At 44.2% G+C, this 22,299-nt stretch overlaps 1 protein-coding gene across 1 annotated transcript in view; it reads right to left on the bottom strand.

The window, feature by feature from the left end:
* Positions 1-22,299, bottom strand: part of LOC135400737 (NAD(P) transhydrogenase, mitochondrial-like) — a 30,018-nt gene that overhangs the window by 5,808 nt on the left and 1,911 nt on the right. Inside the window, exons 2-11 of the mRNA XM_064632615.1 lie at positions 19,963-20,268; positions 16,881-17,217; positions 14,709-14,896; positions 12,823-12,978; positions 12,537-12,741; positions 9,411-9,635; positions 8,571-8,660; positions 7,539-7,808; positions 2,141-2,386; positions 1,230-1,475 (exon numbers count right to left, since the gene is read on the bottom strand). Coding sequence (XP_064488685.1) covers positions 1,230-1,475; positions 2,141-2,386; positions 7,539-7,808; positions 8,571-8,660; positions 9,411-9,635; positions 12,537-12,741; positions 12,823-12,978; positions 14,709-14,896; positions 16,881-17,217; positions 19,963-20,244 — 2,245 coding nt within the window. The 5' untranslated portion in view covers positions 20,245-20,268. The remainder of the gene's footprint in view (positions 1-1,229; positions 1,476-2,140; positions 2,387-7,538; positions 7,809-8,570; positions 8,661-9,410; positions 9,636-12,536; positions 12,742-12,822; positions 12,979-14,708; positions 14,897-16,880; positions 17,218-19,962; positions 20,269-22,299) is intronic.

The following is a 22,299-nucleotide window of genomic DNA, read 5'->3' as shown; positions in this document are numbered from 1 at the left end:
ACAGCGAATTTTTGAGTGGAAAATGACAAGAGCTCACATTTTAGATGAACATAAGAGGCAGAGTGGCTGTCCTGTATATGCAGTGATTTGCATCCTTCAATACCCTTATTGGTGATTGGATTGGCACTTTGCCAAGTTAGTTTTTGGGGGTGTCAGATTTTAACCCAAGTTCTGATGGTGCGAATAGGGGTAAAAATTCATTTTACCAGGTTCAACCCAAAACGTGGGCCCTATGTATACATATAATGTGTGTTGGCGGGTATTGTGCACTGCGTCTTTGCAGCACTTTCTGTTATGCATAATGTGCACATGATACACAGAAAAAGCCAGTAATGACTAAGGGCCCTGGTTTTCTGCTGCGGCAAATTCAAAGTGATGTGGCACAGACTTGTAAAGTCCACGATTTTCTGCGGCAAGGAGTCAACGGCGGCTTGGAACGGGACACACTTCATTTTCTTGGGTAACGTGTGAACAAAAATATTTTACAAAATTACAGATTTGAAGCATTGTTGTGGCTCAGCATTACATACATGATATCTTGTGATGCGGTCCGTCGCGTGCAATCATTTTATGCCGGCTGTAAGATCTTTCAACATCTACAGAGTTTATAGCAGCTTTATAGGAAGGAGTTTACAATACATGCCCTGAGGAAGTTACATCTTCAGGACCCCTTTTTTTGTTCCTAGGATGTAGGCATTAGTTAAGAGTCAACCTGTTAAAGGCAACCTCCCAGACATCAAATCAAAATCTCACCGTGCCACTGCTAAACTGTACACGGGAGGGAAACCACCCCTTTGTCAGGTGAAGTATGCACAATAAACTTGGGCTAACATTACCTTAAGCTAAACTACAATCTGTCTATGTTGGTCCTGCAGCATGGGCAATTTCGTGAAGCAGGCTTCACCTCATGCAGGAAAGCATCAGGTGAAGCCTGCTTTCGGGAGGTGTCGTTCATATTCGGCAATAGTCGAATATACGGAAACTCGAATATTGGGTGTTCGATTCGAATTCGGGAACTCGAGTATCCGCACAACTCTACAAATAAGGGCTTCCGTGAAATTCTGTGCCAAACAAAGCATTCCATGATGAATTCCGGATTCCGCAAAATTTCGCGGAAAACCCGGGGCCTTAGTAATGACATCCCACTACATGAAATACATTGAAAAGTGCAATTAGCGCAAGTGGTGGTAAAATAATGCAAATAGTTGACTCTCTCAGCACAAACATACCTTGAAGCTTTCCATAAGCAACCAACGATCCACTAAAGGTCACTCCTCCGATGTATGTTCCTAAGAATAGAGCTGCTTTGATGGCGTTCGCCGCCTCATCAGAGGCGAAGGTTGGGTAGTCAACCATGTATGTTGAAAAGCATGTAAGCACAGCTGCCAAACCAACCAAGCTGTGGAACGCAGCAACTAGTTGGGGAAGATCCGTAATTTGAATTTTCTTTGCAATAACAGTGCCAATAGCTGCACCTGGAATACAAGGCATTTGGTTTCTTGTAGTAATGGAGACAGACAAAAGCAGACCCAGCATACATGATGTATATATCTTAAGAATGGGGTCAGACTTTTTCAGCTTCAATGGCTTTCCTGGATTCGGGTGAAAAAATTGGGTATTACTTATAAATTTCAGTGTTATTAGGTTATGTTTTCCTGCAGCTAAAGTACGTACTTTACGTACGCCACCTGCAGCTAAAGTGTATAAGGGTGTGTGTTTTTTTTTTTTAGCCTATACAGAATTGTTTAAAAAAAGGAAAATGAGAGGAATTTCATAAATAAAACTCTTTAAAGTTCAAGAACCATGATCAAGGTAACTATAGCCACCAATGTGCACAGGAGGTGTAACAACCAATTGGGGGAACCTAAAGCCATGTCAACACGATCATGATATATAAATGGTTGACGTAAAACGCAGGTTTGTTCAATGCTGTCAGAACTAAGTGATCAGCCTGTTAGCAACACCAGTGGCTCGCATGAATCATGCACAAGCAATCGTTCACAACTCACACATTTTGACTCCCTTTAATTTGAATTGTAAGCTGAGGAATAGAGCCACATAATCTGAATGTAATGAATCTTATCACATACTTTGCAATGCTAGTGTCTAACTAAGATATCTAATATGAACTGGATCATACCTCCACCCATGCAGGCTGCTACTTGCATGGCAAGTTCAGGTGACATGTTCATGCTGCCAAGTGTGGCAGCAATACCTCCAGACACTCCAATCATGCCCAAGGCATTTCCGAGGCGGCTTGTCTTCTGTGAGGAGAGACCAGCCAGGGCTCCGACACAACAGAGGGAGGCCCCAAGGTAGGCCATCTGTTCAAGCTCTGTACAACCACTTGAAATTGCTGTTCCATAGGCTCCCAAGAAGGCTGCACCTGGGTTAGGAAAGGAATGGATATGCTAAAGTGACATGCCACTTGTACGAAGACAGTGAGGTACAGTAAACTTCCGTCAATTCGATCATGACGGGAATGGAAAATTTGTTCTAATTTTTCGAAGGTCAAATGAAGAATAGACGGACGAATGAAGATTAATGTCACTTTTATTAGCAAAAATACTGTGTGATCGTCTGCCACCATCTGAAAATATGCCACAGAGAGTGTTGACGTGATGGAACACCCTTTCGGTGTAATCTTCATAAGACAGAGATCCAGAGCACTGAGGCCAGCATCAACGTCGGCAACACTTGGTCGCTCACACTGCACGCTCTCAGCGAAATAGTCTTCAGTTTCGCTTCCACCACCTTCCGCACGGTAGGACACGTTGCTCACAATCCCTGCATCCATGAGTGGCCCACACACTTCAGTGTTTTACAGCGTCAGCTGTATAGTGGAGACTTTCCAGAGATCGCGGCAGCAGCGGCATTCACATGTCCGCACAGAAATTAAGACAAGGGGATGATATCACAGGAAGTGGCATGATACAAGATACAGGAGCGGCATGATCGAAAACGACGAAAACAGCGGCGAAAGACGCGAGAGTTAGGTTATTTGTACAATTTTACAGCGTATACAATTTTTGTGGAGACTTTTCAAAGATCACGTCGGCGGCATTCGCATGTCCGCACAAAACTCTTATCGCATGTGCGCTCAGTGCTGGTAGTAAGGAGGAGAAACCTGCCAGTTTACAACCGCCATCGATGGAAAGTGAGATAGCTGAGTGAGCTGGTAATGACTTCAACTTCTATCACGGAAAGGCGAATATCGACAGAACTCTGGCGGACCAATTTTATCAACTGCAAAAGCACCGCCTACACATCATCACTACGCAGTGCGTGGAACAACTAGACAAGCCCCACTCGTTGACACTCGCAGCCGTAAATGTACACTCCGTACAGCTCCACGCAGAAGATGTTGCACACGACTGTCTTCCATAAGACATCACTTCTGTGTTTTTCCAAGATGTGGATGAAGACAGAGAGATCGATACAAGTCGACGGCTTCAAGTGCTGCTGCAGGGTGCATCGCAGTGGCAAGGGCAACCGAGCGGCCGGAGTTGCCACTTACCTGCATGCCGAAGTACTGGCTACACCACTTGAAGTCATTCTTCCTGGAGACGACGTCACAGAAATTTGTGCCGTGCAGCTTCCCACGGGGCTCGTGGTGGCCATGTGCTACTTCTCACCTCGCGTCATGCCGGAATGCATCCGCGACTTTGTCGGATTTGTACCATTCACAGCTTCCAGAAGAGGCGCTACGGAATGGGCAGAGGCGATGAAAACCATACTTGCAGAAACAATTCGATATCGTTTTCGGCTTCACCATCTCCCATACACGGGCAATCATGTGCATTGTACTAAGCAAATTCACATCATAGTCCTTACCGCTTTCGAGGTGGGTGATGATTTTTTTTTTTAAATTATTGTTCCATATTAGCAGAGTTCGAGGTAACTCGTTACAAGTAACTCGATACTGGAACTAAGTTACTTTTTTTGGTAACTTGTAACTTAACTGAGTACTTTTGCGCCGTGATAACTTTAAGAGGAACTCGTTCCTTTTTCAGGTAACTTTGCCAAAGTAACTTCAATTAAGTTCCAAGTTACTATTAGCTCGCTTTTCACTCACGTTCGCATATTTCCTTGCTTTCTCTCCGGTTCCTTCATGGCATTTTTTGCCATAAAATGTGATATTCAGTGAATTACAGTATTTTATTCAGGAAGTAAGAACCGCTGCCATTGAAGTGAAGCTGAACCATTGTGCGCCCACAGGGAGTAAGATCCAAAGCGTTCGACTAGACTTCTACCAGAGAAACGCCATCATGACATTGGTAGACAGACTGAAACCGAAACAAATCGGAAGGAGAGAGCTGGGTTCCACGAACGGGCACTTGTTCGCAGGGCTGGGCAGTACAGTCAAACTCCTTTATAGCGAACACCTTTTTAACGAAAATACCACTACAGCGAAATTTTTTTGCGGTCCCGCTGGAGCCTATAGGTCCAATAATGGACATCCTTTTTAACGAAAATACCTTTACTGCGAACTCTTTTTGCTGTCCCCTGAGCTTCGTTGTAAAGGAGTTTGACTGTATTACAAATACATTGTATTATAATACCGTTACTGTAATACTTTAGAGTATTTGTATTACGTATTATGATACCCATCCGATAAGTGTATTTGTATTACGTATTATAATACAAAAAAATTCGAGTACTACTTGCATTGTATTACTGCAAAACTCGTAATACTTATGACCTGTCCTGCCTGAGGTGATGGGTCTTACACGTGTATGCTTTCGGTACCATTCCACTCCTACGAACACGACCTAGTTCTGCCAACAGAGGATCACACTTCAACGTGCAACAAAGGGACGATTACAGGAGCTGGCTGACTCAAATTTCTGAGAAACTTCTCCACTCTGGGTGAACAACCCGGAGCCCTTAGGGGGTGATATATCATAGAATGGAGCCAGGGTCGGTGCGTCAGAAAGTAAGGCAGAAAAAAAGGGGATTATAGACACACACCACCTGCGTCCCGCGAGAGAATGCCCTGAGAGCTGTCAGTTAGTCACTTCGGTGACCGGACCGGTGGCTTCAGAAATATGTCTGGGATTCCTTTTCTAATAACTGTCTTCCACGGCACAAAAGTATTAAGTAATAGTATTATGTATTATAATACTTGAAAATAAAATGTATTGTGTATTAGTATTATACTACATTTTTTAGCAAGTATTATGTATTTGTATTATAATAGAAATTTTGAGTATTCCTGCCCAGCCCTGCAAGTTGTTCGCTGCCTCCCATTGATAGAAAAGTAAAACCGAGGCTCGCGTCCCTTTAAGGGACCATATCGTAATCCCCTCAAGATCGTGGCTTTCGGGAGCGACCTTGTTCACCTCTAGCTTCGAGCGTAGTTCAATTCTACCAAATTTTGGCGCTGTCGAACACTTTGACGTCATTTGTTTACAGACAGAGAGAGGTCTACTGTTGGACATGAACGAAAACGATCTAAGCGCGTTGCACTCCTCCGCAGGAAGGTCTAACTCAACTGCTCACGCGCGCTGCACATGCGTAATGTTATTTTGTGGCCGAAGTAACTTGGAAGTAACTCGTTCATTTTTTTAAGTAACTCAGTAACTGCGAGTTACATTTCAGGCTGAAGAACTTCGTTATTAACTTAGTTACATTTTGCACACGGTAACTTAACTTGTAACGAGTTCTTTTTGACGGGTAACGTCTCAATCTATGCATATTAGCGTCGCGAAGCAACTGTGGCTATGAGCAGCATACAGACGTGGACAGATGGAGAGAGGACAGCAGGAAGGAGTGGGGGACAGGGGAGTTAGTGTGCGTCCTGGGCAGACTTCAGGGGGAACATTGCCGACATTTGTCTCAGACGCCTTCGGGAAAACCCAGGGAAAACCACGGACAGCACAGTTGGTGACAGGATTCGAACCCGTGTCACCTCCCAGTCTCGGCGTGGAAAGCGATCACCCTAACCACTATCCCACGGGAGCTCGTAGGTGATGATGCACTACGGGACCATTTTTCTGTACAAAGCTTATAGGTTTTTTATGACACCCTGATGTATAGGCTGCATGGTCGATGTCACACTGGGTGGAAAAAAAATTCAATGCGCATTGCCTTCTATCCTTGCACATTACAATGCACACTATGGTCGCCCAGAAAGATGACAACACAGCAATTCTTCTGTCGTGCCATACTAAATTTATACTTATACTTGTGTGGTATTTTTGAGCACCTTTTTAAAAGTACAATTCCAATAACCACATATTCAGACAATTCCACTATCATGACTTACTATATAACTGTTTGCCAATATTATTGCCTAATTCTTTGTTCAACTTTTGCCTTTCCCGCCAACGACTTTCTCCTCCTTTCGTAACTGTAACGCGAATCCACCTTCCAGCGCGCACTCACTCCCCAAGTGTTTGTTTTGTATATATTTAGTTGAATAAAGTGTAGCCTCCGCAGTGGCACAGGACCATGCTCTAGACCTATATAAGCAGCGTCCTGGGCCACTGCTGGGGGTCGTTTGTTGGATCTCTGGAAACTGTCTCGGCCTCTTGTCACTCTGCCTCTCTAGCACCGCTTCCCGCCTTGTGTGAGGACTTGTATCTTCCCTCGGCTGTGGAAGTTAGAAGAGGTAGACTCCCCTTCCAGCTGTGGAGGCTAAGTTTTTCCCGCCTGTGTTGTGTGGAGCTTCGGCTCCCCTTCCGGCTGTGGATGCTTAGGATTTCTCGCCTCTGTCGTGTGGAGCCAGTAGGGTTCGGGGCAGATTAGTTCCCGATAGAGCATTCCTAGCCGCGACACTTCGATGCAGGCTTCCGGTCAAGCTTGATGATCCATTCCCAGAACAATTGTGCCGTCATCGAAGGTTTGGAGTTGTACCGTAGTCCACTGGGAATGTCTTATTCCCCTTGAAGCGCCAAGGCTAGGACGCTTTCTCCAGAACTAGCAGGTAGCACTTCTCCGTGTCGGTCATGTTGGCGGCCAACGTCACAGCGATACACACTATAGTCTATACCGTAATATACACCATAATATTTTACGGGTACATCCCTTTGTTTCGGGGGTTGTTTTTCAAAAATCGCGGTGTAAAAATCGGGTTTCACTTCAGGAACTGTAAAATACTGTGCAAAAAAAATTCCACGCGATTTTCTAGTGTTATCAACAGGATTTTGGGTGGAAAGTGAAAGAAAAACATTTTTCGCATTTCAGATGCGCACAGGATGCCAAGCGGGTGTGTTGAATTTGCACCTCAGAAAGTTTGTTCCAAAGGGTTCTTTTTGGTTTCACCCTAAGTAGCATGCAAGTATGCAAATCTGGGCATAAAAATGGCTTTAACTCTAAAACAGGGTTCATCTATCTATAGAGAGTGACAACGATGACGACTGGAAGCAAAGCGCATACGCAGAAGTATTAAAAGTTTTCTTTTACTTGAAATACTGAGCTAACGAGACATACAGCAGACATCTACAGAAACTAACACGATAATAAATAATATACATAAATAATGATCATATGAGGCAACAGCAAACCAATTAAAATGTGGAGTCATCCAAACTTACCTGGCAATGCATAGAGATAGTTGTGTTCCTTGGGATCCCCTGGCCTGCGAAACATGTCCAACATGCGCTGCGTTACCAAGAATCCACCAAAGATGTTGATGGAAGAGATGAAAGCAGCTGAGGCAGCCAGGGTCTGAGGCAAAGAGGAGGGGAAGAGGCCACCCCCCATCATTAGAAGGCCCCCCACTGCTGTGATCCCAGAGATGGCGTTTGTCACAGACATAAGTGGGGAGTGTAGTGCTGGGGTCACTCCCCATACTGTGTGGTAGCCTGCATTCAGAGCAAGAAAACAACAGTGTGCATGTCCTAGTTCTCACAGACACCCCCTTCCTCCTTTAAAGGGGCACCAAAATGTCCACCGCAAGCTCATTTCAAATTACTTAAAGGGCAGTGTTCATTTAATTGTGGGCATTGTAGCTCAAAATTTCAATTCAGTTATGAGGTTACACAATTGAAATCATAGCTAATTCTTATCTCCACGCTACTCCGTGACCACTGCTTTACTTCCCGCATTGGGAAGTTCAACTGAAGTGAACCTTAGTTGCACCACTTAGTGCACCACTGCGGAGTGATTTCCCTTTTTAAAAAATGGTGCACACCTATAAAGCGAAACTGTGTCGGTCGCTGCAGCTGCTGGAGATGCTTACGGATAATTTTTTCTGCGCTATAACATTTTTCGTTAATGTCCACAACGAAACTATTTAAATCTTCTTTTGAATTCATCTCACTCAGTGCAACCAAAAACATGGCCAAAAAGAATACAGGGACAACACACTGTGAGCCGTGATGTAAAAATAATCAGCAAGTAAGGGAAAGAGTTCATGGAGACGCAATGCATTCTTTTGGAGCAAAAAGTCTATGTAAAATCGAATATCAGGCTACACCCCCTAACAAAATATAAACGAAATCGAAGTGGGCCTCTTTGAGAAAGAGGCACTCAAAATCTGTTTTTTTTTTGGAAAAGCAAGCCCGAAACCTGAAATTTACAATCACAGGACTCTTCAATATTGAAAAAATAATCCAAGAACTCACCAACAATGCCGGACAGACCAAATATGGTTGTCATGGTTGTGAAGGCAGGATTGGGAGATATGGCACCCAGTCCGACAATTCCAGTCAGCCCTGTTTGAGAAAAACAATATACAGTCAAGCCTCGCTACAACGAAACGCGATACAACGAAATTCTCGGTAGAAAGAGAGAATTTACATTCCCCAGTCACGCTCCCATAGGAAACAATATGTTCCAGCTCTCGTTACAATGACAAACAAAAAAGAGGCCGCTCAGAAGACACTTTTTCGTTGAAAACAAGAGATTAACGTACGTTGAAGCTCCTACTCCTCAAGAGCGGGGTCAGTGGACTTCAGGAGAAAAAAACTGGGAGAGGAAAACTGGGAGAGGGAGCGCGAGCATGCACACGGAACCCCCTGGATGCGGAGAGCACGTGCGCATAGTGGTACATAGTAAGTACATAATAGTGGTACATAGTGGTACATAAAGTGGTACATGGTAAGTGGTACATAGTAGGAAAATCCAGCAATCCAGTGACCATAAGAAGATGCACAATCCCCATGTGGGGAGTTACCAATATTTATGGTCCTCACCCAAAAGAAGGGGTGTGGGGGAGGTTAAAAAAAATATTTAGTGTGGTTTTGGGTGGTGCAGAATATACTTTTGGTGACTATTAAGTACATTAATTAATTTTATTATCCAAACTGACTAATTACATTAATTTAACATGGATATTAAAATTGTTGGATTAATTAAATCACTTAAGATATTGTTGGCTCCCAACCTGGCACTTGTTCCTCTAATAATAATATAACAACAAAAGAGGATTGTTTGCTGCCGAAGCAGAAAACTTGTATACACACCCCCTGTATAGAGTAATGCGTCCTTAAAGGTCCGCTTGAAGTAGTCCGTTGGTTCTTCCGCTTTCTGAGCAGCTGCCTTTGGTGCCACGGGAGTGGCTGCCGTTGGCGGCGGAGCAGGGGCTGCCTTGAGGGGCGGTGGGGGCCACAGCAACTTCCCATCGTGGAGCACAATGGATCCCCGTACAACTTCGTCGTGCAGATCAATGTTAAAATGTCCTTTAGAGCCTGGAAAATGGAGGGCAAGATAAGGTTGGTACTCACTGATGATGTTTATAATTGCATCACACCTGCCAGAATTACAGTACAGGCACTAGCCAAGCTCGATGGAAAGTCACTATACAGTGCAATGTCGCTAATTCTAACTCGAAGGGGACAGTAAATTTTTAGTTTCAAGAAAATGCTAGTGGTGTTGCTCTCAATGAGGGCAGGATGCGCTGGCAGCGCATGCAAGCAGTATCGGAGACGCGCCGAGCCCTAGCAAGCCATTACGGCTTGCCAGGCACATCAAAAATAAAAAGTTGAATGAAACTGAGCACACAGTGCATTTTTTAATATTTTTTTTTTATCCTTTACAGAGTTTTTTTTTTTTAAGGCTGTGAGAGAAGCACTGATGCCACTTTTGCAGGCTTCTTACACATCCAAGTAGACGTCCTGTGGGGAAGTGCACGGAACTACTCGACGACTAATTACGGTACACAAAATTCAGTCATGAACTTGTCAATTGGAAGTTTTTGATGAAATGCGAGATAGCAGAATTGGAGGCAATCGTGATTTGAACCCACCCTCTTTTTCAGAAATCCTGAAACGAGCGCGCACTCCGAGATATAAATTAGGGGTGTGCGAATCTGAATATTTTAAGTCGAATCGAATATCGAATATTCGTGCAAAATTTACAATATGTGACTTTCGCACTAAAAGTTTCCATTTTGTAGCCCATGGCTTTAGTGTAATTTTTCTGGCATTAACTGTCACAAGAGAGACATGCCATTCTTCTGTTTAAAGCCCCCTACTCTTTAATTTTACATAAGAGTGCTTCCTGCTTTTCAGGTGAGCCTATACTTACTGGAGTACTGGAGCGGTTACCTTCATTTCAAAATTTTATGCCAGGCAGTAGCATGTTAATATGGATGAGGCTGTAATTGTTTCAGACAACCACAGGCCATTTGTGAAACAAACAAATTGGCATCCTGCCTCAGCTTTGCCATGAACACCTTTTAGTTTCTTTGCACGCGCCCTAGGAAGTTGCACTACTGAAATTTTAGATGTAAAGGACATCTTTATGACACCCTTCTTGTCCGTGGGCTGTAGTCATTATTCAAGAGTCCTAACTTTTTGAAGGCAACCTCACAGACATCAAATCAAAGTCCCTCGTCGGCACCGCTAAACTGCATGTGGGAGGGGCACCATCCCTTCCACAGACGATGTCTACAAAACTAACTTTGGATAACGTTATCTTAAACTAAACACCGTCACGCCTGTGTTGGTCCTTCAGCTAGGGCAATTTTGTAAAGCAGGCTTCACCTCATGCACGGAAGCCTCAGGTGAAGCCCACTTTCGGGTTGTGTCGTTCATATTTGTGGAATAGTAGAATATTCGAAAAACCGGATATTGGATATTCGATTAGCGAATCGAATAGTTCGAGCGTTTGATATTCCATTCCAATTTGAGAATTCGAATATTCGCACACCCCTAATATAAATCGCTGAAACTTTCGTATGCAAACGAGCTGAAACCAGAACCCCGCACTTCTTGAGCACAGAAACAACAATGCTTCGGCTTATCTGGCTTAGGTACTCCAATTAGCTCACTACAAAACATGTGGCTCTCTGATACAAACTCCCGTCGTTCCTTTAGCGCTCTAGAAGTGTGTGGTTGTGGTTTCGGTTCATTTGCATACCAAAGTGAACTACCGGGAGTTTCCCCCCATTCAGGTATACGTAATTTCGACAGGATCGGAACGCCAATTTCAATTATTCAAAAGTTCAAATTAACGGAATTGCACTGTAATAGGAATCTCAGCTGTGCCAGTGGTTTTCTGTTAATAAAACACACACTGCAAAAAATGTAGTGGGAGAGCAGGCAGCAGGCAATGAAAGCGTGGAGGGAGATGCGACATATATCAGGCACTCAATGACAACCACAATGTTGATAGACACCAACGTGCACACATTTTGCAGAATGGAGAACCATGAAAGATGCAAAAAAGCTTATTACAGTCGACCCCCGTTTATCCGGACTTCATTTATCTGGATCCCGCGGTATCCGGACAAAAGGCACGGGAACGGATTTTCCTCCATGTATTTTGTTCTCGTTTATCCGGACTTCAGCTTCCGGACTCGGACAAGAATTCCAGGGAACGAAAGTCGAAAATTATTGTAATCCAGCTTCAGTTATACGGACTACCGTGAGTAAGAGGAGACGCTGACATTGCTTCGTCACCCTTTTCGCTGTGTTGGGGTTATTCCCGTCACACGTCAGGGACCTACATTCTATTTGTTTTTTTGTGACCTTTTCTATTTGTGTGCGTTGGGTCACCAGTCGATTCATTTGGAAATATCTCGAGCAACTGTCAGGTTCTAGAGGTGAAAACTCCAACCCGAGTGCCTGCTGCCTACGGCCCGTTGGCCGATTAAGACATTCCCCTAGCTGAGCTGCGATCCCTGATGCAGAGGCTCACTGCGACTGCCGTAGATGATACTGCGGTTTCTGACTACGTTGACGTTGATAAGGATGATGACGCGTGCGCAGCTATGACTGATGACGGTGTGATTGCTGCTGTTGCCTCCGATGATGTGCAGCAAGACGGTGCCGATGACGCCAGTGAGAAACAAGGCTCCGACATTGACATTTTGCATCCGCACTGACATTCTTCGAGCAGCGCAACAGCGTGGCTCAACTCTATGCAATTAGCAAAAGTTTGCAGGAATTGAGTGCCTACACTACTATGTAACAGCTGATATTGACGAGATTTCTGTGTTTTAATTAAACCTTGCTCTGTAGGACGTTTCTATTCGGTTGTTTCATTTATCCGGATGCCCCGGTATCCGGACGATTTCGCCGGGAACGGCACCGTCCGGATAAACGGGGGTCGACTGTATTAAGCTTAAAAGTTATTCTTGTATTTACCAATTGAGAGAAGAAACTTTGATATGTTATTTGCATATAGCGTCGATGATTGTGTGGGCATCCTGCTAGGCAAGTCCGTGTACCCTATGTGGATCACACCCTGGTGGACGTACGCTTCTCCAGGCTTTGTTGTTTCCACATTGCCCCCAGCTTCAGCTGCCAGATCCACAATGACAGAACCTGGCTTCATGGACTCAACCATTTGCTATGAAAACCACGAAAAGCCAAAAGTTTTAAAATCCTGGATGCTTGGGGTAAAAGCAATTCAATGTGGAAGAAAAGGTACCCTCGTGATGAGCAACGGAGCTTTCTTCCCAGGAATGAGCGCTGTGGTGATCAGGATGTCAATATCCTTGCACTGCTCAGCAAATAGGGCCATCTCTGCCTCAATAAATTCTTTTGACATTTCCTTGGCATATCCACCTACTCCTTCTCCAGATTCCTGCAAAGTGAACAACAGAGGATTGGCACTTTTTTCCTGAAGAACTCGAGTGAGTAACCAACACAGTAACCCAGAGATGGTCATTCATACATCATGCTTAGAGCCTTTTTTAGAGCAAGTTTTAGGGTTTAAGCCGATTCTTCCCCAAATTTGCACCCTGAATTGAATGTTGCTTTTTTAGGGTGAAACCCGATTTCTAAACGGCAGATTTCCCTCACTAAGATGTCGGTAGGAATGTACACTATGCACACAACAGACAGTTTGACAGCAAATTCAGTTACGTCGCCGTTTGTACCAAACCAGTGCAGTTAGTTTGAGTAACTGAGCCCGATTTCTCCCCAAATTTAGCATATTGGAAATTTTTTCACCCAAATTCGCATGAATTTAGGGCACGTGTTTATTTTCCCGATTTTTACCCCCCGAATTTAGGAAAAAATATTTCCTGAAAACTTCAGGCTGTAATCATGCTCCTGGAAAAGACCAACTTCAAGATGTTGTGTAAGCAGTAACCTTTCCAAAGTTCCAAGAAATTCCAGAGTAATGTAAAATGTTGCATGCACCATATGTTCAGAATTTACTTTTTGCCATTGCAAGTACACAATTGCAAGGAGAAACTGGAACAGAGATGCATAATATGGGCACTGATCAATCTGCCTGTATCTTTCCACACATCACATGAGGAGAGAATGGCAGTTGAGAACTACATAGCAAGTATGCATGTAACTCATGGTCACACGTTAAAAACAGTCTACGCCATTTTTCTTAATAAGCTGTAAGGATATTTCCACAGCAGAAGAAATAGGTTCAAACTTTCTATTACTCAGAAAAAAAAAAATTGCCACAACCAGAGGCACAGTTTTACATTATTGTATCAAAGCAATACAGAAATGTTGCAGAAACGTCCATGACTTGGTTCCTTATGAACCTGTAGCTTCCCATTGTACAGCATATTTACTAGCTAGAACCCATATCAGGTAAAGAAAACTCATTATCTCAATCTTTATCTCTGAACTATAGCTTTAGGTCTCTCCTTAGTTTAATTTGCTATGATATTGTGGAAAAGGAAAGAATTGCACAGTATCCCCTCGGAGTTCCACAAGTTCACTTGTACCACTTCCATCATGAAAGGCTTCAGTATGATATGCCACACACTATTACCCATTCTGTTACATGCTGCAAGCTTATGAAGAGCTGCTATGCTATGCATGTTTGAGGGAAGAAATGTTTTCCTCCTCACTTTTAGCAAGACTTCACATGGTCATGACTATCATGCAATATCATTAGAGCCTGAAGTTTTAGGGTTTTACCCGATTCTTCCTCGAATTTGCACCCCGAATTGAAGGTTGCTGCTTTAGGGTGAAACCCGATTTTTACCCGGCAAATTGCCCTCACTGGGATCTCTGTAGGAATGCACAAACTTACTTATTTGGCCAGCTAATGCAGTTCCATAACCGTTTGTACCAAACCACTACACTTAGTTTGTGTAACTGAGCCCGATTTCTCCTCAAATTTAGCATACTCGAAGTTTCTTCACCCGAATTTGCATGAATTTAGTGCACATATTTATTTACCCGATTTTTACCCCCCGAATATAGAAAAAAATATTTCCCGAAAACTTCAGGCTCTAAATATCATGCACTATCAGACAGAGTAAGCCTTTCAATTATCTTGAAAGCAACATATGGGCTCGACTGGCGCATAAGCTATCTTTATTTCTTTGGAAAACCTACCTCAATGTTGATCGTGAGAAATTCTGCTCCGAAGGACTCCACTTGTTCCCTGACAGCTTCGCGGGTGTCAAAAGCTCGGACAATAGCTCCCATGTTTTTGCAGCATCCTACAGCAGCTAGACCGGCGACACCACCACCTATCACCAGCACTTTTGCGGGCGGAACCTTTCCAGCGGCTGTGATCTGACCTGGGCAATTGAGCACACCACCGTCATCCAAGCAGAAATAAAGTTCCCCGAATACTGTAAGACCTTGCCAGTGAGCACCTGATTTTCACAAATTTCGCGAAGTGAAAAATTGTTAATTTTAAGGACATGCAGAAATTTTGAGGAAGAATTGACACTTTGAAAACTATGCTGGAATTGCAAACTTTATCTTCATAGTCGAATGTGCAGGTTACCAATAAGCATTTGAGCTACTTGGCAGCACAAACATGTACAACACTGCTTTTACCAAATGGCAGTACGAGCAGTATCAGACTTATCCCTAATGAAATTCCGTGCAAAATGCAGCGAAATTTCGAGCAGAATAAGGGATTCTGCAAAACTCCGTGACAAACGAAGGATTCCGCGATGAATTCCGGATTTTGCTAAATGTCACGGAATCGTGGAAAACCCGGGGCCTTAAGTATTGCACAAATGTGACATTAGTTCTGTAATTATCTAAACTGAAAATGCAAATGAAAAGCACTGTCATCAGGAAGAAGGAGCATGTTTCATGCTCCACCACCTCCTAGTCTTCAGCATGACCTTGGCTACCACCAACCAACAAGCGGACGCTTCCACCCGCTTGGCCATGCCGCTGGTTTCAACTGCTTTAAGATCCCGCAAAAAGAATGAGCAAAGTTGGAACTGCTGGACCTGATAGGAATGTCGATCGGGTGGCTCTACATGGCCACTCGCTACCCTGATCCTGCGTCACAGCAGCAGGGCCCCGTTTGCATAAAAGTTGAGGACGGGTCACACACTCATTCTCAATACACTTGACGGGGCACTGAGCACGTGCTTGGTCCGCATACAGGCAGTGCTGCCAAGGCTATTGAGAATGAGTGTGAGACTTGTACTCTACTTTTGTGCAAACAGGCCCAGATCAGGCCAGGCCAAGCTGGACATAAAGCTGATTTTTCAGGATGGCCTCGTCAAATGAATAGGGCAGTGATAAGACACTGTTCACTCTGTAGTAAACACTCTGACCCTGATAGGCTGCTTGATGCATTAGGTAGGGCTTCAAGCAATCCTATATGTTATTTCCTTGCTCATTTGAAGAGCTTTCCCTGAGGACTCACAGGCCCAACTGCATCAACAACAAAAAGGTACCGATTGTGACATACGTATCTGAAATCGACAGCTCGCGGTTTACCCTGTCTGAAATCTCCAGCTGTCACAAGAATGTCTCTCCCGCCTAATAGACTCGTACGGCATGCTGCCCACCCTCAAGCACAATAATGGTACAGCTCCTTCAGGGGCAGCCAAGCCAATATGGGCTGCTGTACCTTTGAATGATAATTCCAGACAAGTATGTTGCAAGCAGTACAATAATTCTCCTTGTCACTTTTACATAATAGGCTAAACAACACCCTTTTTCACCCCAAACTAAATGGTACAAGCATATGAACACAACTTCCAAGTTTAGAATATGCCCCACTCATCAGGATTTTGAAAGTTGTTTTGAAGGTACGTATTATGCTGTTTAACTGTTTGACGCTATTGGGGTGTCTACCAAATTCCCTGACTTTTCCAGGTTTTCACGGACTATTTCAAGCAAATTCCCTGACCAAAACAAGAGGGAACTTGCTGCCTGCTGCCTGCTGCTACATTCTGATAAAGATCTCTCATAATAAACGGATTACTTATTGAGCATTATTGAGGCTGCCCTGCTTTTCTGCGTCTGACCTTGTCGTATTGATGAACTGCTACTCGCAGCAACGTTGCTGCGGAATGGCCACTCATCGGCACTTGCGATTCGCTGTGCATTGGTACAGTACTTCTCTGCCATTTTTCCTTTTTTTTGAACATTCCTTGACAGTCCTTTTACTTTTCCAGTCGCATCAAAATTCCCTGATAATTCTCAATTTTCCAGGTTTTCCTAGTTGGTGGACACCCTTCACTATTCCGCGAACCGATGTGCGCCAGGTGTCCATAAATTTTATATCTGCACAAGGTTCTCACTTACCCGTGAAGAACCTTCCAAAGTGGTTAGCGGCTTCGATGCATGCTTTATAGCCTGCTATGTTGGCCATGGAAGATAACGCATCGAAGACTTGCGCTCGACTAATTCGGGGGATGGCATCCATTGCAAACACGGTCATGTTCTTCTTTGCCAACTGGTCCACTAAGTCCTTATTCTGTGCAGGATACAGAAAGCTGACAAGGGTTCCACTGTTTCTCAAATGCCCCACTTCAGGCACTACGGGTGCCCGCACTTTGAGGATTATGTCGGATTTAAAGGTGCTGGTGAGGTCCGTGACTTTCGCGCCGCTTTTCTCGTAGTCTGCATTCTTGAATTTTGCCTGAAAGTGAAATGATGGATTTATTCCGGTCCTCCACTCGTCCACTTTTGAAGAGAGAGTGAGGGAAGAAGGAGGGTGTGTCGTGATGAGGAAGCAAGGGGTCCTTTCTGAAACGTGAAGCATACCAAGCAATTCATTCCAGGCAAAGAAAAAGTACTTTACTGTATAAGTGGTCAAATTTGTGATACCTGAGTTAGCGGCATCGATATGTGCATCAAAGCGTCAGAGAACAAGACAGATCCCTGTATTCACATGAGCGACATTCCCTGCAGAAGCGAAAGATGCGAAAAACGTCATAGCTTTCTGAGTGCAAGCGCTCAACGTCCAGTGTTCACGTACACTGCTAACCGTGGCGAATATCCTGCAACACAGCCACAAGATATTCCGTAGCAGACAACTGGAAAGATGTTGACTGTGTCGTCTACTAGGTGTCGTCTGCTAAGTACGCAGTACCCTAATTCCAATATTCCGTGCCGTGTGAATGCTCAACGTATCACGGCACGGAACTTCGTCTCTGTGAGCAGTGTTTTCGCTTTTTCTTCCACTAGAATCTTCGGTAAGGATGTCGCTCCTGTGAATACACAGATCCTCATGAAGACATTCAGCGGCAGACGTGAGGAACATTGGACAAGACAGGCTGCTGCCACAGGACGTCTTTATTCTCACCCGCCGCAGACCTCTCCTGACCGCTTCAATATATTTTCCAGGCATCGTTTCAACTGCCGAGCTCCACTGTTTCAAGTCTGCTGTTTCCATCTTGGTTTCTGTGTATCTCCGCAAGGCTCGGGGTCCGCTTTGCCCTGGTTCATCTCCATTAACATCTTTCACCACTCACTGGTATTAAACCCATTTACAAATTGTTTCTGTGTCGCAATTCCTGGTCGTCTCACACTAGTACCTCGTTCCAACCTTCAGTGATGCTAGCTTTGGCCAAACACAAGATATAATAACATCACAGTGAGGAGCCAGGATCGAGTTATAATTCGCGGAACCTTATATTCGCAGTACCGTGGTGCGTCGATCCCGCACCAGGTGTCTTAGGGGCCCTCCACCTTGAACTTCTGGGAAGAAGCTAACACAAGGTATCACAACTTGGCAGTAACATGTTCCACTTGTCTTCCTTTTGAGCCCTTCTGACCCAGAGGGCTGCGATTAGGGGGGTCCTTACTCGGCTGGAATCTGGGTCATTGTCGAATTGCCCTGTCTCCCGTCATTCTTGTGTCCGCATTGCCACTGTGAACATTGTGGCAGCTTCATACCCTTGGATTCGTTGCTGCCATGTCCTTGCTCCGGTGGTTCAAGCCAACAGCATGCAGCGTGCTAACCCCATACACACTGCCTGGGTCCTACAGGCGGGATGGTTACTGCCTGGATCCTACAGGCTTAAAGGGAACTGGAATCACGGGACCTCGACATCCGTGCGGGATTCACGAAGGCTGGACTACTATGATCAATTGCAACAGAGCAGGACTGAACACTTTATGAGGCAATGCAGTGTAGCAGTGCAAGAAGCTGTGCACATAAGTTGCCTCAGCATCCTGGGCATTATTTCTTACATATATTTTGTTCTCATATTGTTCTGTCATTGGTTAGAATATTTTGCGGAACTTTAAATTCCTGAAGCAAAGAGCGCCCATGAATTTTGCAAAAATTGGTTCCTCACAAAAATTACTATGTAGTAATTTTAGTGAGGAACTACTTAATATACAGCTCTGGGCAGGGGGCAAGGGGGCGTGTGTATGCTCTGGTGGTGCTTCAAAGAAGTAACTTTTAGTCATTTCTCTTCGTTCACTCAATTAAAGTTGTGAGTAACAAACCTGTATTTAGTTTTCTGTCCTAGTCTTTGCATCTCTTCTCCTTGATCGTGGACGTCATGACGTAGCCTATTCCCCTAGCATGTGACTCGTGACTTAGACAAGCGCAGCTCAACAAAACAGCATGAGAGCTGAGGAGAAAGAAGAAAGGCACGTGGACTTGCCGGTGTCACGCGAGGATCTGCCATCCGCGGCTGCTTTCTCCAACTGCTTTTGTGAATTTTATTGCGCGATCACGATACGCCACACAGCAAGACTATTTTGCATAGCGACTCCTGATGGACAGCTCGACAAATGAAACCGGATTTCCAGCCCCGTTAAATGTCACCTCATTGCTCCTTTAAGGGGAGACCTCGCAAGGATTTTTAAAAATTATGTAAGCATCATTCCAAACATGAACCCCCCGATAGAGAATGCAACATTCGCATTCATTTTGCGCGAGTAATTAATCGGTAAATGATGACAATACCAAAACAAAACCGAAATGCAAAGAGCCGAAAACAGAGCTCCATACTATGGCAGTTTGTCCAGAGGAGGATACCGTGATGTCACCGATACCTGCCGCGTCATCACCCGCCGGATGATGTCAGTGTGTTGCTTTAAGTGCCCTCTTGCTTCACAGAGGCGAAGTGCTCGCTTCGTAATAAATTCGCTTAGATAAAATCTGTGCAGTTTTGGAACGATAATATTTTGTACACAAGTTCCCGACATCCCAGAGGTTACAGATATGCCACAACCTTTGTGGTGATTTTGTTGTGGAGTACCACTTTAAATAATGTCGAAGTATTTGTTGTTTTGGATTAGCTGGATTTGCTGTTTTGGATTGTTGTTTGGATTAGATAAGAAAAAGATTAAAAAGACAAAAAAGATTAAAACTTTGTATTCTGAGGAAATTCCCCTCAACGGTCACCCACGTTTTACTGACACCTACCTTGACACCAGCATCTTCTTGGACATTAACAGTGAAACCATTCTTGGTAAGACGAGCAACAGCTGCTGGAGTGAGTGCAACTCTCTGTTCATTCTGGAACACCTCTTTTGGAACACCAACACTCAGTTTCGTGTAGGGTATGCCTTTGGGAGCTTCCTGCGGGGGCACGTTTTCAGTATAACGCCGACAAGTCCGACTCAACTGTCTCTTCCAGCCCTTTGGTAACTTGGATCCGCACACATGATCCCATGAGACTGAGGTATTGCGGAGTACATGAAGCATCTTGCAGCCTGAAGGTCAACGTGTCTGCAAAAGTTGTTGCTCATGTTAGTTGTGAAAGAGATAGCTGATTATCGACAGAACAAGTTCTAGCTGTTGCGACAAGATTTCTTGCGCTATGTTAGTTATGTCCGTGGTGTGCACCTCAAGGTGCAATGCTGATGGACATGCGACCATGACTTTCTTTACATGGCATGTATTGCAATACTGTGGATGTCCTAGGTCACGCGTGCTGTGCGGTGGTGATGAGTAGAGAGCATTCTTCGCAGACTACTCCTACCTAATTTGTAACAAATAGGTTTCACTATGTTGAAGAACTGACCCAAAGAGTGAAATTTACTGTAGCACCCTCATTCTCAACTTGATGATGCACGCTTTATAATCAACGTTAAATTCACCAAAAAGGGGTTCAGTTCTACGTGGGTGTCGCACAAGCACAGAGAATTCCTAGATTCCTGCAACTAACAACCAGATGGACCAGATGCAGGGTTTCGAGGCAGCGTCACCTACACGTGGCGGTGTAACGTCGGTGTTACGGGCGATACAGGCCATAGGAAATGCATTGCGTGAGTACTTGGTTTCCTTCTAACTTTTTTTCGACAAAGTGAGAGCACTTGAAAAAAAGTATGGATAAAGCTTCAGGCGAATGACTATCAGTCTGCAAAGTTTGAAGCACCAGAAGCGTCATTTTGTATTTTTGCGATGTGATCAAAGTGTGTAACCTTTGCTAAATTCACGATGTATATAAAGAAGTTTCAGTGAAAATTTCTACGGCAGTCAGGGAGCAGATCCCATCCCAGCTTGACCTACATCGAAGTGACAGTTTCTCCGCGTCCATCGTCGTCTGCAAGACAAATCATGCAGCATCGTTTTGAACTTTTGCGATTTTATTCGCCACGGCTAATGAATTGGTGTCCCACGATACACAGCTACGTTCGAGCACTGGAAGCACAAGATCAGCGTTTCGGACTCGACACATCATCCGCAAAAAACAAACCATTAACATTCAACAAAACGAAGTAACAAAATGATGTCAAAATATTTAACACGATACCTGCAGAAAGCACCTACAGTGTAACACATGGATTCTCGGACAAGTGTGTTCTTGTGGAAAAAAAGGTTAAAGTTTCAATAACATATTTTTGATGTTTTTTTAAATCTACCCATTATGAAAACTAATATCGGTAAAATGACATTTTTGTTTCATAGTGTGAAAGAATGGAATCGTCTTCCTTCTGTATTAAAAGAGTGTGTGAACCTGAGTTGAGTAAGATTGAGGATTTTCTCTTGTGTAGGTAATTCGAGTTACATAATATGGTTTATTTCGTCATATTGTTGTAATACCGTGACTTTTCTTAATATTGTTATTTCTGGTTATCTTTGTGAAGCAAATATATGTTAAGTTATCCGTATGGAGGACCCTTCAAAAGGAATAATATTTCCCACTGGGTGCTCCGCTTTATGTTTCTGATGTTATTGATGTAATTGTACATAATAAATAACAATAAACAAACATTTAGTTGGAGCAGGTAATCCAGCCCCTATTTACAACCCACATGCATCTACTGCCATTTTACATTAAGCGCTGTTTATTAATGTGTGCATGAAACATGAATGTTTCGGGAGGGATTCTAGGGAAACAATACATGGACGAGGACGAATTCACCTTCACTGATTTAAGGCGGGGGGGATACACTCCCTTGGATACGCCACTGCCATGGAGCATACAGCAACTGACATAGGTGCCAATTGTGTGGGGTCTTGGGGGCCCCAGAGCCCCCCAGAAATTTCCTAGAGGGGGGGGGGGGGGGCAGGCCCCCTCTGATAAGTCTATCCAGCTGACACTCAAGGTGAGCATTATGAAGGATATCCGAAAAATCTCGTGCTTCATGCGGGTGAACATGACTATGCTGGAAAAATTCTCATTGTGTCACGGAATCCTAGATTCGACCTCTGTGCATGAAGTGGGGCCAATGTACCTCGTAGCCTGAGGCGTTTGTGCCAGCAGGGGGCACTGTGCTCCAGCTCCCTCTGGCGGATTCCAACCTCTCCACCTAT

This window comes from Ornithodoros turicata, chromosome 7, assembly GCF_037126465.1.
Source record: "Ornithodoros turicata isolate Travis chromosome 7, ASM3712646v1, whole genome shotgun sequence".
Classification (NCBI taxonomy): domain Eukaryota; kingdom Metazoa; phylum Arthropoda; class Arachnida; order Ixodida; family Argasidae; genus Ornithodoros; species Ornithodoros turicata.
Note: the sequence above shows the minus strand (reverse complement) of the source record. Positions and strands in the feature narration are given on the sequence as shown.